The following is a 14,063-nucleotide window of genomic DNA, read 5'->3' on the forward strand; positions in this document are numbered from 1 at the left end:
GCACACACGCTCTTAAAATGCTTCCCCCTCCCTTTCCTTCCGGTCCGCCAACCAAGAAAAGCTGGGGACCTCTGACATAGAGCACATTGCAGTAATCTAAATGAGAGGTTACAAGGGCATGAGTAATAGTGAGCAGGGCCTTCGAGTTCAGGAATGGGCACAGCTAGTGCGCTACTCAAGGTATACAAAAGCTCTCCTAGGCACGGTCACCACCTGCTCTTTAAGCAGGAGCCATGAGTCTAGGACAGTGATGGCGAACCTTTTAGAGACTGGGTGCCCAAACCGCAACCCAAAACCCACTTATTTATCGCAAAGTGCCAGGGCCGCATCAGCATTGTGGTGCCCTCATGGGGGGGCAGGGAGGCGCCTCTGAGTGCCGCCTCTGGCACGCAAAACCCGGGGGCGCAAAAATGGGTCACCGTGCTGCACGGCACAAAAACGGCTGTGCCATGGGGTGCAGATACAAGGCGCTGCACCATGCAAGAACGGGGCAGGGCTAGTGAGTATCACTAGCCTCACCCCATTTGCAGCACGTGTGTGCTCGCGGCCCCGTGCACGCATGCATGTAAAATGCTTTCCCCTCCCTTTTCTTCCAGTCCACCAATCAACAATGGTTGGTGACCTCTGCTCTACCACCTCTACTCGAGCTTGCTAGTCGGCAGCTTCACCTCCTTTGTGCTGAGCGGGGCTCTTGCTCTGGGCGGCAGCGGGGGCCTGAGGCACCTGCTGCTGGTGGCGGTGGCGCGTGCCAACAGAGAGGGCTCTGAGTGCCGCCTCTGGCACGCGTGCCATAGGTTCACCACCACTGGTCTAGGAGGACCCCCAGATTACACACTAAGTCTGTCTGGAGCTACCCCATCCAAAATATAAATGGAATAATCTTGTCCCCAGAAGACCCAAATACCACCGCAATTCAGTGTTGCTAGGGTTGAGTTGGAACCCATCTAATTCCCAACTACCTCCAGACACTGGGATGGGACATCCATGGCATCACTCAAGGGGTGGCTGTCATTCATATTGATATTGCACAGACATTGTCTGTTAGGATCTTCAGCTTATGCCAGGGATACTTCAACATCCATGTGTTTCTCAATTTTTTCATGCTAGAAATATTTTAGTACTTAAAATCATAGGCCTGACTAGCTATCTGAGCAATTTCTGATATTTGATAAGTCTTTAGACAGTTTATTAATTCATTCAGACATACTTACTAAATATTCTTTTATAGAAGGATTTTTCTTGTTTAAAATATTTAATTAAATGCTTGATAATGTTACAGCACTCTTTATAATGGTAAAATAACAGCCAAAGCTGTAGGCCTCATCTTGGCCTCATTTTCTCTTTTCCACTTGAGTAATGCCAATTATTGTTTTTGTCTCTTTGTCTCTTCATATTTGTTTTGATCTCCTTGTTCTGAAACACCTCTTCTAGATATTTTGCATTTCTTAAATTCTTTAGAAGGAAATTTAGTGACGATAAGCAGCCAATAACAACCGACAGTCACCCAGAGTCACTTTATTGGTGAGATGGATGGCATATAAATTTAATAAATAAAAATAAATAACAATGAACAAGAACATTTGTAGCTCAGGGTTGAAATGAGGAGTCCTTGGTGCTCTCTGAGCTTGCTTGTTTTCTTGCAGACGTTTCATTACCCTAACTAGGTAACATCATCAGGTAAGGAGTTTTTTTGCTGTCAGTTTATATAAGATGACACCTTCACCATAATAAAAAAGGACCAATTAGAGAACACTCACGGAACCATCAATAACAATTTTAAAGGAATCCAGTTTACTACAGAAGAAGAAAATAACTCACTACCCTTCCTAGACATCCTCATCAGCAAAGACCACAATGGCAAATCTAGAAACGCAACTCTACAGAAAAACAACCCATACTAACCAGTGCTCCACTACCAAAGCAACATCCCAATCTCCCACAAGAGAAGCTATGTGAGGACTTTATTTAAACGAGCCCAAACTCACTGCAGCAACCCAGAACAGTAAAAAAAAGGAAATGGAGCATCGATACAACACATTTCAACAAAATGGATACCCACGCAACTTCATCAAAAGGTCCCTGACCACTCAACCCAATTCAGCACAACAAACACAAACCCTAAAAAGAATTACACTGTCATACATCAAGAATATTGCAGATATCATAAATAGACTGCTATAACCACATGGAATCAGCATAGCACACAAGCTAACTAAAGCCCTTCAAAACATCCTAAGCAAACCCAAAGACCCAGCAAGAAGAAAAAACAGGAGTCATCTACAACATACAATGTAAGAACTGTAACAACCAATATGTAGGACAAACAGACAGAAAACTGGCAGAACTCATCCATAAACACCAACTGGCAATAATGAAAATTCTTTAATTTCACAACATATAGACAGATTTAACCATAATTTCAATTGGGAAAATGTGACCATCCTAGACCAGGCCAAATCCAAAAATGCCAGGGAATTTCTAGATGACAAATCAGCCATCAATAAACACATAGACATTAACAACATCTATAGACTATGCAAAAAAGACAATCAACCAGCCCAGTAATCAGCACTCAGATCAGCATAAATTAACTCTAAGGTCATCTTCAGTCCAACAATCAAGTAAGCAATACCCCAATCAAGAAACTGGCACAGAGCCATTAGTAAACAGCCCAACAAAAGAATCTCTAAGACCTCCCCCCACCCACCCAGACAGGCAAGACACCAGAATATAAACCGTCAGCAAACAGCACTCCTTACTAGCACTGATGATGTTACCTAGTTAGGGTAATGAAACATCTGCAAGAAAGCAAGCAAGCTCAGAGAGCACCAAGGAGCCCCCCCCTCAAAAGTAAGTAAATAAATAAATAACAGGCTGGGGGCAAGTAAGGCATTCAGCAGGCCAACAATGCTCCAATTCTAATTACTGTAGCACCTCAAATGCCATTCATTCCAATATGTTTATAGGCATCACTGGTTTTTATTTCATTTCTATATTGTACTAACATATTGGATATTTATATTCTCATATGTTCTAGATTACACAGTATGTTTTGATAATAAAGTAGAACTGACATAAAAAATTAAATAGTTAAAATCAGCTTGCTTTTAAAGATAATTGCAGCATCTTATTTTTGTTTCCAAAGATATGTAAAGAATATGAATTAATAAGAATTATGACTCCTATACTTTAAATTCATTGCTTTCCCTAATTCAATGCATTCCTTAGTTCAGGATTTATCTACCATTTAAGAAAAAATAGATTTTGTTATGAATTATTGAAGAACCCTACCTGAGATCCAATTTCAGCACAGCCTTGTCCAACTGCTTCAGCAAATTTGTTCTTGAAGGTAATACCCATATTTTCTATTCTTTTCACTATTACTTCATGAGGATTAACTGTGCAGTTCTGTAATATATGGAAGGAAATCTTTAGATACCACCATCAAAACTGACTACAGACAGAGCACAGAAAAACTCAAAATAGTAGTGCAAGGTTGGAAGATGTGGAGAAACCTGGCCCATAGAATCACCAAGAGACGGACACGACTGAATGGATAATATCATCATCATCATCAATATTATATTAGAAAAATTACCTTCAACTGAAGGGTGAGCTTTAGAAATATCGTATTTTTCCGTCTATAAGACGCACCCTTGGTATAAGACGCTTTCCGCGCCGATCAGCTGTTCGGGGGCATGTTGAACAGCTGAGCTGGCAAATCCGGAGTTTTGGCCGGCCGACGATCTTGCCCCCTCCCCCCTCCCCCCTCCCGTTAGTGGCAAGCCCACAGGGGCTTGACACCTGCACCAGGCAGCATGGCAACCCACACAGGTATGCCCTGGGCTGCGGAGGTTACCATTATTTTTCCGTGTATAAGACGCACCTGATTTTTGAAGAGGGTGTTTGCAGGAAAAAATAGCGTCTTATACACGGAAAAATACGGTAGTACATTATTAAATCACTGCTTCATTTTGTTAGCAACAGGTTAGGATTCTTTTAGTGAGAACAAACATATTTAAGAAGTCAACTTAGGAGGCTAACAGATAAGAAAGAGTCTTTGAATTAATTTAAAACTTAAACTCACAAATGTATTATTGCAACAGAAATACTAACTCTACCAACATGAGTTCTTTTTATCAGAGAAGTATCATTGCTATGAACATTATAGGCAGTATAGCAATGATTCACACTCTGATAACCTCTTATTTATATATTATATTAACCTGCCTTTGAACATAGTTGCAAAATATGTAAGTAATATTAGGATCTGCTATTATAAACACGTTACAACAAACTTTCAGAGTTTTTTTTGTAACAAGGATGAATATTATAGACCTAGTTAGTATACAATATGACATGGAGGCTTGCTATATAAAAGAATGCCTCTCATATTAATAATACCTGTTTTTCCATTGGTTGGCAAAATATTTATTTATTTTGTTTTACACTCATCTCACCATGAAGTGACTCTGGTCAGCTTACAACAGTGGTCCCCAATCCCCAGGCTACCGTCAATTACCGGGCCATGGCCTGTTTGGAACCAAGCCATGGAAGCAGCGGGTGAGTGCATGCTCACCTGCCACTCGTGTGAAACCATTCCCTCTCTCTCCTCCCCACTGGTCCAGAAAGCCAGAAAGGTTAGGGACCGCTGTCTTACAATGTTAAAAAAAAATTAAAACAATACAAAAAATGTACATAATAAAAAATAAAACACTGTAAAAATACAAATTATCAATTATAACTAAAAGATGGGGAAGGGGGAGTAGGATGAAAATGGGGGGTGGTGGGATCTGTTATTAATCTATCAATCATCCCCAGCATGACACCCCTCCTTATGTAACTAACATAACTAAGGACCCAGAATAAATTTCTGGATGGCTTACATTTTGCCTTTGCATTAACTGAGATTTTAGGATTTTATGCAATGATTGAAAAAAGGGGGGAAAACAAAGTTTAGCCCATAAGCTTGAAGTATGCCTTTATTTACTTTAAGTTCAACAAAGGTCTTTAAATATCCTCCAATTTGAAGTACAGGCAATGGCCATGAAGCAAAGGACATTTTCTGTGTCAGCTCCTTCCCATGTATGAGATGTTGCCCAGACTAGGACCAAACTGTTGTCATATCAGCACCACTTTCAAAATCCTGGGTTAGTGTTATGTATAAAACTCAACCATTGTCCCCTTGACAATGGTTATTGGGACGGCAGAGCAGGGAGATTGAGGTTGCTTAGGATGTTAATTATTTTCTACTTAGAATTTATTCAGAACAAGTAAAATAAATAAATGTATGTTGTAGGGGAGTAATCATAAGCTGTACACAAATATCAATTCACAGAAACTGACTTGTCCTTTCCTCCTCTTATTGAGTTCTAAAAAAGGTCCTTTGGAACATCCATATGTTTTAGACTGCAGGGCTTTTCAACGGGTACCACCTGTGGTACATTGGCACCTGGCAGGTGGTACGCGACCATCCTAGAAAAGTGGTAGCGGAGAAGGGGAATGAGCTGAACCGGTGGCAGCACCGCACAAGCCTGAGCGAGAGATGGCTGGAGCTGCAGGGCTGTCAGGGCTCAGCGGAAGCGCCAGGATCAGCACCAGGCTCCAGCTGGAAAGCAGCACTGATCCTGGTGCTTCTGCTGAGCCCTGAAGAAGCACCAATCAGCTGGAATGTTGCAGCATCTCCAGGGTCTTGTGATTTACATTCAGATGCTTGGCAACTGATTCATATTTATGACAGTCAGTGTCCCAGGGTCATGTGAAGTGACCAAAACCTGCTGCAACCACCCAGCAGACGGGGGGAATAAAAACCAAACACCCACCACCACCCCACCCCCGCTGCCAATCCTCAACAGAAATGCTCACAACAATGAAAACCTCGGACAGGAGGAAGAGTGTGGCCGGGCGGGCAGGCAGGTGTCTTGCTCGGCTTGGGGGGCACTTTTTTCAGTGCCATTGTAACTTCAAACAGTCACTAAGCGAACTGTTGTAAGTAGAGGACTATCTGTACTTTATCACTTTTTTCCCTTTTTTTTTTTTTTGGTCATCCAAGTTTTTGACACCTTGCTAGGCGATTGGTGGTACTCGGATGTTGCCATATCCTAAAAGTGGTACAATGGGTGAAAAGATTGAAAAGCCCTGTTTTAGAGAAACTGCTGGTATGGGCTGTTTATGAGGAAATCCTGTCAACCATAGTAGACAGATACCACTGAATTTCATCCAATGATTCAAAAAAGAGAATATTAAATTTCTTCTTAATTAGCATTTTATTATAACATTGTGTTTTTATTCCTGGTGGAAATAATACCCATCCTGCAAAAATCTTCCTTTTCCAAAAGTTTATGGCTTATCAGAGAATAAAGAAGTAAATCCTGACAAAAATAATACATTTCAAAATATTGACAGAGCTATTTTAAAATGTATTTTTCTTTATCTCCTTTTTAGTTTAAAAAGGCATATAAAGATCCTAACAACACTGAAATACATAAAACATAGCCTGGTTTTCCTGTGATGTTAAGCCATAATTTTGAATTTGCTTATAACATAGGCTTGTTTTAACAGTTGTCTTACTAGAATCCAGCTATTTCTGGTGTATTTTATACTCCATAAAAGCAATTACAAGACAAAAGAATTCCTGTTATATTCAACTCCATTTAGTTAAACAATAAATTTTTGCATGCCCAGATCATACCTGAGCAAAAGCAAATATGGGGAATTATTAAATTTTGTTACTATCCTAACAAAAAATAATTGCAGAAATTAAACAACCATCTTTAGAATTGCCGAAAAAGCACATACATAAATACTCTTCATAAAAACAACGACATAAAGAGAATTCTAACGTATTGGTGCAGTTTGCACAAGATAAGCCAACAAACTTGACCAACACTGCCAACTTCTTCACATGTCTACCTTTAAACAAATTGGCACTTACTAAAACTAACCATATCATGTAAACCGGAAGCAATTATTTCCAGTCAGAAATGAAACAAAACAAAACAAATCTGATACAAACTATTAAGAAGTCATAAATATAGTTAAATTGTTGCTACTTACATTAAAATAGAAGAGAAGGTTGTCTGATGGAGTATCATTTGCAGAGTTTAATATTATCATTAACTGCTGAATAGTACTCATTGCAGCTCTAAAGTGAATAAAAACATTATTAGTATTTTCTGAAATACAACAGAATTTAAATACATTCCTCAGAACTATAATTTTAATATAACAACATTATAGTGTTCCCTATAATGATAGTATTAGCATCCTGTGAAGCATTTCAAACTACTCATATTATGAAGAACCTATTTGTAGTAGCAATGAAGTTGTACAACAATTTCAGGCATAGATTTGCTAGTGATCTAAGACATAAAATGTTTGCAAGCATTCTACTATATGCTGAGAAAACTACTATTATTAAAATATTTAAACCCCTACGATAGGCCTTACTGTTATATTTTTCCTTTGAAACTACAAATGTAAATGTGTGCAATATTTTAATAAAACCTAAATATTTAAGAAACTGACACTTATTTTATTCAACTTATTTAAATGTGTGAAACTTACAATTCAGAAATAATTAAAATAAAGTATTAAACTAATTCAATATTAATACAATTTAAATGATTCTTACCGAACAGGGGTTTGTGGAAGTATAACAGGAGAATCTTCACTTTGGTTTTTTGTAGGAGTTCTCTCTAACTGTAAACTTAATATAAGAAAAATGTCTCTACATATGCATGTCATGTAGATATATAAAAGCTTCTTTTCTTAAACCAAGCTGAAATCTCTGGTCACATTTGCTTCCCCCACCACTCATGACAGAGTTCTTGTTATTGGCAACATTCAAAGAGGGATTGTTACATACTCCTAGTTGAGTTCTGAAAGTAATAGTCCCTATAGTGCCCTGTGAGGTTTCTTGCTTCATTCTTTTCAATTTTTTTCAAGATGTATTAGATATACATCTAGCACAGGGGTGTCAAACTCGCAATGTCACGTGACGTGTCACGACATATCGTGACTCTTTTTCCATTGCCGGCAATGGGGTGGGCACGGTTTCGGTATGATGCATCCGGCCCATGGGCCGGCAGTTTGACAGACCTGATCTAGCATTTATTCATTCTCATTTCTTTTAGCAAACCTCCCAGACTTAGGCTTGACTGACTCTTGCAATTCAAAATCATATCTACTTATTTATATTATAATTATAACTTGGAAGGATCAAGCACCCATTTTACCCCACACTTCTGCAAAAGCAGCAATAGCATTGCCAAAGCTGGATAGCAATTAATAAAAGACAGCATACTATCTTTAACCAAATTAGTCTCCCTTCTATTGTCAATAAGATCATAGATCTGGATATTCATTCTAATCTTCCATTTTTAAATGAGGTATCACTGCCTGTGAGGCAGATGAAGCTAATTCTCAATTTACTTAATGAATCAATAGATATTACTGGAATACAGACTATGCAAAAAAGAAATAGATTACCATTCTAGATTTTCATGTTGCAAAGTCTCATCTTTCTCCAGAAATAATCTAGCATCAATATCCTTGTTTTTCAAATACATTTCTTCATATTTGCTTGACATATCTTCAACCTTCAGTTGAAAGAAAAATAGATTCATAGTGAAAATATATTATTCATCTATAATACATTTATGTGTAATTTATTTTGGAAAACATTGTTTATACTCCATTTATTTACTCCATTTATTTTAAGAAAAGCTTTACATAAATTACCATCTAATGCAGTATTTCTTAAAATGTGGGCAATTATCACTAAGGGGATAATTTGGGCATATTCTGGGGGTAATGGAGCAATTTATAATTATTTGTTTTTGAGTTCAGGATCCGGTTTTGGAGCTTAGTCTAAAATCAGAGAATGGGTTTTTGCTGGGTAATGATAGTATCAGGAAAAGGGTAATTGGATCAAACAGTTTAAGAACCACTGATTTTGTGTCATGTGACATTCAAATACATCTATATTCATAAAAAGTATTAATAAATTGCTAAGTAGCATTTCACTATTAGAAAAGTCTATCAAGGGACAAGTTTCTAATTATCAAAATCAGATCAAGGATTCATAATGGAAAACAGATTTTCAAATTAATTTAGGTTTACCTCTGGAAGTCCTCTGAATGTTGTAATACCCATTGAATTCAGGAATGGAATAAAGCTAGTAAAGTAAACATTTTTCACCTAAAATTATAAAAGAGAATCAGTGTCATGAGTGTTATTTTTCATGCATAAAATGGTATAAAAATGTATGTGATTTACTATTATATTTAGTAGCATGGAGACATTGCTACATCTGACAAGACTTGTTATCTAGAATTACATTTAGTTTAGCATAAAGTGCCTGTAAAAATATATGGTTTAGGACATATTATTTGTATGAACTGTCCTAAGCAGATATATGCAAGATTGATTAGCATAAGTTTTGACCATAAAAAGAGACTAATCTTCTTCTTCTGGAGTACTTTCTGTTGTTTTACCACCTGAAAACTAAGTTCACAGCATGTTTCAAGATTAGTTTTACTGATTCTATTACAAAGGAATGACAGCAAAGAATGACACTTTATTACATCCATGCTAACAATATATATATCAGATGCTACCATATTATGAAAGCTATCTACAGGTAGTCCTTGACTTATCACAATTGAACCTGAAATTGTGGTCTTAAGTGATTGCAATTGTATGTCAAGTCAGCACATGACTGGATCTGATTTTACCACACCTTTTATTGCAGTCAGTAAGCAAGTCACTGTAGTCGTTAAGTGAATAATGTGGTTATTAAGTACATCATTCGCTTGTCCGAATGGGCGTTTTTTTGCCAGAAAATGATAAAAAAAGTTACAAAACAGACCACAGTATGCTGCAATGTGAGCAAGAATGCCAAGTGTCCAAAATGTGATCATGTGACCATGCGGGTGTTGCAACAATTTTAACTTCAAAGATGGGTCGTAAATTTTTTTGAATCTGTTGTAACTTTGAACAGTATTAAGCAACCAGTTGTAAGTCAAGGACTATCTGAAATGGAAATAGTAGGCTAGCCCTGGGAGAGTTGCTTTCATCACTTCTGCAACTACTGACTAAATATCAAAACTGTACCAATATTAAACTGATTATGACAAGAAAAAGTTATTGTTGACAAATACAATTCATTTAAGTAGTGTGAAATAATCCTTCTAAAGAAGATATGAATGCTGTGAACATCTAGGGAGAGAGAGAAAAGGAGGCTTAGATATTGGAAACATATCTAATATTGTTTCCATATCCAATAAGTAAGAGGAACTGGAACAGTGTCCTAGAAAATACCAGCTAACTAGTTAACTCCAGAGAGCCAGTTTGGGCTAGCAGTTAAGGCACCAGGCTAGAAAGAAAGAGACCATGAGTCTTGCTTTAGCTATGAAAGCTAGCTGGGCAGGGTAGATTTGATTTAAATCAACTCGATTTAAATCATGATTTAAATCACTAGTAAAAAGGCTTGATTTAAAACAACTCGATCTAAATCATAATTTTTAAAGAGCAACTGTCATCTCTGTCCCGCAGCGGCTCCTCCTCTGACCCGCTGTTGATTCACCAACAGTCCCATTCACTTTAATGGGACAGCTGGTGATGTGCCAGTGACACAAGGTGAGGGACATGGCGGGCAGCAGGTGAGTGGATGCCCACTAACAGGCGCTGCCATGATGGATCTGAAATGACAGGTGCTCTTTAAATATAAGGACTCATTCTTGCTGGTAGTTAGAATCTTTAATATTATTATTTGCAAACAAAATGAAGATTTCCTATTTAGAATAATAAGCTGTCAGGTTAGTAAAACAGCAATATCAGAACCAATTTTAGGTTAATAGGTTAATCACACATAGTTGGAGAACTACTCCAATTCTTTTATTTAATTAAAACACTTAAGAGCCTGGTACTGATGCATTTCTCCTCAAACAATCATACAGTTTGTAGTGTACATAGATTTGCAAAACAATGGGATAAAGGAATATTCCTGAACTTTGTTTTATGATTTATGTCATCGTTACTATGAAATTGTGTGAATGCATTGATGCAATGCATGTTATCTCAACTTGCAGAGCTTGGATTCATTGAATGAGTTTACAAAAAATGTAAATATTGCAGAATATACAGTCTCATGATACATAACTAAGCTCTATTTCATGCTGAATAAACTAAATTATTAATGTATCTTAAATAGAAAACTATCTTTAGATTTTTACTCCAAAAACATTTTATTAAAATAAATTTGATAAAAATAAAAAAAATCTGTTTTAAATCAAAACAATGTTTTATTTATTTATTTATTTTAAAAATCATTGATTATTATCCACCCTGTAGCGGGGTGATCTCAGCTCAACTCACTTCACATGGCTGCAGTTGTGGGTAAAATAGGAAGAAGAAAGTGTGTTAGATATGTTTGCTGACCTGAGTTATTTGTAAAAAAATTAAATAAAGCTAGGATGTAAATAAATATATAAATAAATTTAAAAATCATGGAATTTGAAAAAAAAATATAACGAAAATATAGGCTGGGAAAAAATACTGTAGAATTTTTTCAAAAAGTTGAATATTCACAACCTCCATAAAGTTAATTATTCATTAAAATATAGAACCAACAGGGTCCGAACATGTCAGCTACTTAAAAATCCAGAAATGAACACCCTTTCTATTATATGGACCCCAGCAATTTCCAGGACCTTAATGGAAATAAAAAGAAATTTTCCAAGAAAGCCTACAAAAACTGATACCCTGCTGAATTTTCATTCATATTCCATAGGTAATAAAATATAATTATAATTATCATAAAATAATTTCAATTTAGCTAGTGAAATCCTAAGTGATTTATTTTTATTTAGGATTAGCATTGGGTATCTGTAATAATAAATTAATCATGGGACACTATTAGTGTAGATTACATTATATAATAGGCAAAATGTTCTACAAGTATCCTTGACTTATAACAATTGAGATCAGAATTTTGCTTGTGAAACAATGCCATTATAAAACTATTCATTAAGTCATTGGACCCAATTTTAAGACCATTTTTACCATGGTAAAAGGTGTAAGGGAGAATTGGAGAGGGTGTACAAGGATGTGGGAAGATATGTGAGGGACTCCTAGGACCAGGAGTAACCATCATTCATTCAGTGCCGCTATAACTTGGAATAGTCACCAACCGAATGGTTGTAGGACTATTTGCATATTTCTTTTTTTCATTTGTTTGTATTTATTTCAGTAAAACTTGGTAAAATAAATTAAAATAAAAAATATTTTGTATTAAAAATACAAAATTCTAAAAATTCTACTCTTACCTCATCCATATTACAATCATACTCTTTACAGAGCTCTTCAATAACCTTGATGTCTGTATCAGTTTTTGATGTTCTTGTACTTCTATTCTGACTTTGTCTACTTGTACGAGATGAGCCATTAGCAGATACTGCAATTACAGATTCTATGGAAAGAAGCCAATTGTTTGCCTATTGTAAATGATTATTTCAAAATAATAAGCAACGTTTAAAAACTGCTTTCAAGTATACAAAAAAGGATTTATTTACTAGATCAGAAACTGTCAGGCGCGAACAGATAGACCCACACATGCTTAAGCCCTCCTCGTCAGGCTGGGTGCTTCCCGAAGGAACTATTAAATGAGAGTCATAAAGTTTGGGACATGCATCAAGAAAATCTAGTCCATTCTCAACCGCAGTAGCTATTCAATGATTTTGGGGCAGGTCACTCTTAGCTCAGCATGATAGGACTGTTGTTGTGGGCAAAAATGTGAAGAGGGGGTATATTTTCTTAAGCTCCTGAAGGAAAGTAAAAACCAATAAATTCATAAATAAAATATAATTTAGTTCATGAATAAATTTCAAAAGATGTCTGTCCTTTCTATGTGAAATACCTTCCTCAAAACTTAACAAATTTTGGCTTAAGGTCTTAATTCTTATACCAAACTGAAAAAGTCTAATGGTTTAGTCCACATCTCTCTAGGAATAGAGTGAATCCTTCAGTTTGTAGAGATATCTGATAGAGTTTCTTCTTTGGAGGAAAAAGGCAAAGAAGCAATTTTTCCCAGTTGCTTCTTTCCCTCTACAAAGCTTCCTTCTTTTTCACACTACTCCAAATGGTTCCCACATTATTCATAGCATCTTCTCAAAGAGATGAAGAGAATCTCTTTGTCCGTTTCTTCCAGTATGACTTAAGTATATAATTATATAGTACTCCATTATATAGTACTCCTATTCCCATTAGCAATTTTTCCTGTTTTTTTCCCATTCCCCAATTTTAGATTGCATTACGTCACATCTATAATATTGCCATCAGTTCTAGGCATATCTTAAGTAGGCCACTGGCAGATTGGAGTGTCCCAGATGATAAGAAGCTTGGAAGAAAAAGCCTACGAGGAACAGTTGAAGGAAAAGGATATGTTTAACTTGGATGGGAGAAGATTATAAGAAGACAAGATGGTCAAGTGTCTGAAGGGCAATCAGAGTTATCAAGAGTTGCTCCAGAAGACAGGACAAGAAAAAATGAATTTATGTCACAAGGAAACACATTTAAGTTTCATATCAAGAAAAAATGGAAACAAACTTCCTTAGGAGATGTGAACCTGTTTAAATAGAGGCTGGATGGCCATGTATGATAAATGCTGTAGTACTGAAATTTGTACTGGGTAAGTACCTGGACTAGATATTTTCCCAGATCCCTTCTAACCAGTGGTGGGATTCAGCCGGTACGTACCACTTTGGCAGAATCAGTAGCTAATTTTTTGTTGCCCAGGCCCAGAATGGATTTCCAGAAGCAGCATCCACACAGAGAACCGGTTGTTCACCTATTTGAATCCCACCACTGCTTCTAACCCTTACACAGTATGTTACTAAGTAGAGGAAGAGGAAGATAATAGATAATTTGGCTAGATGGTATTAAGGAGATCACTGGAATATCCACAGAACTACAGATTAGAATGAGACACATCTAGTTAAATGTATCCTTAAATAAAAAAAATTTAAAGCACCATCCAGAGTAGCTTCAAACGGAGGTGGATG

The 14,063-nt window shown here is 36.7% G+C and overlaps 1 protein-coding gene across 1 annotated transcript in view; it reads right to left on the reverse strand.

Moving 5' to 3' along the window:
- The window catches only part of RB1 (RB transcriptional corepressor 1), an 83,357-nt gene that overhangs the window by 40,499 nt on the left and 28,795 nt on the right, over positions 1 to 14,063 (reverse strand). The window contains exons 8-13 of the mRNA XM_015812334.1: positions 12,330 to 12,472; positions 9,124 to 9,201; positions 8,491 to 8,600; positions 7,634 to 7,708; positions 7,057 to 7,144; positions 3,292 to 3,408 (exon numbers count right to left, since the gene is read on the reverse strand). Coding sequence (XP_015667820.1) covers positions 3,292 to 3,408; positions 7,057 to 7,144; positions 7,634 to 7,708; positions 8,491 to 8,600; positions 9,124 to 9,201; positions 12,330 to 12,472 — 611 coding nt within the window. The remainder of the gene's footprint in view (positions 1 to 3,291; positions 3,409 to 7,056; positions 7,145 to 7,633; positions 7,709 to 8,490; positions 8,601 to 9,123; positions 9,202 to 12,329; positions 12,473 to 14,063) is intronic.

The sequence above is a fragment of the Protobothrops mucrosquamatus genome, unplaced genomic scaffold (assembly GCF_001527695.2).
Source record: "Protobothrops mucrosquamatus isolate PMUCROS unplaced genomic scaffold, P.Mucros_1.0 scaffold78, whole genome shotgun sequence".
Lineage (NCBI taxonomy): Eukaryota > Metazoa > Chordata > Lepidosauria > Squamata > Viperidae > Protobothrops > Protobothrops mucrosquamatus.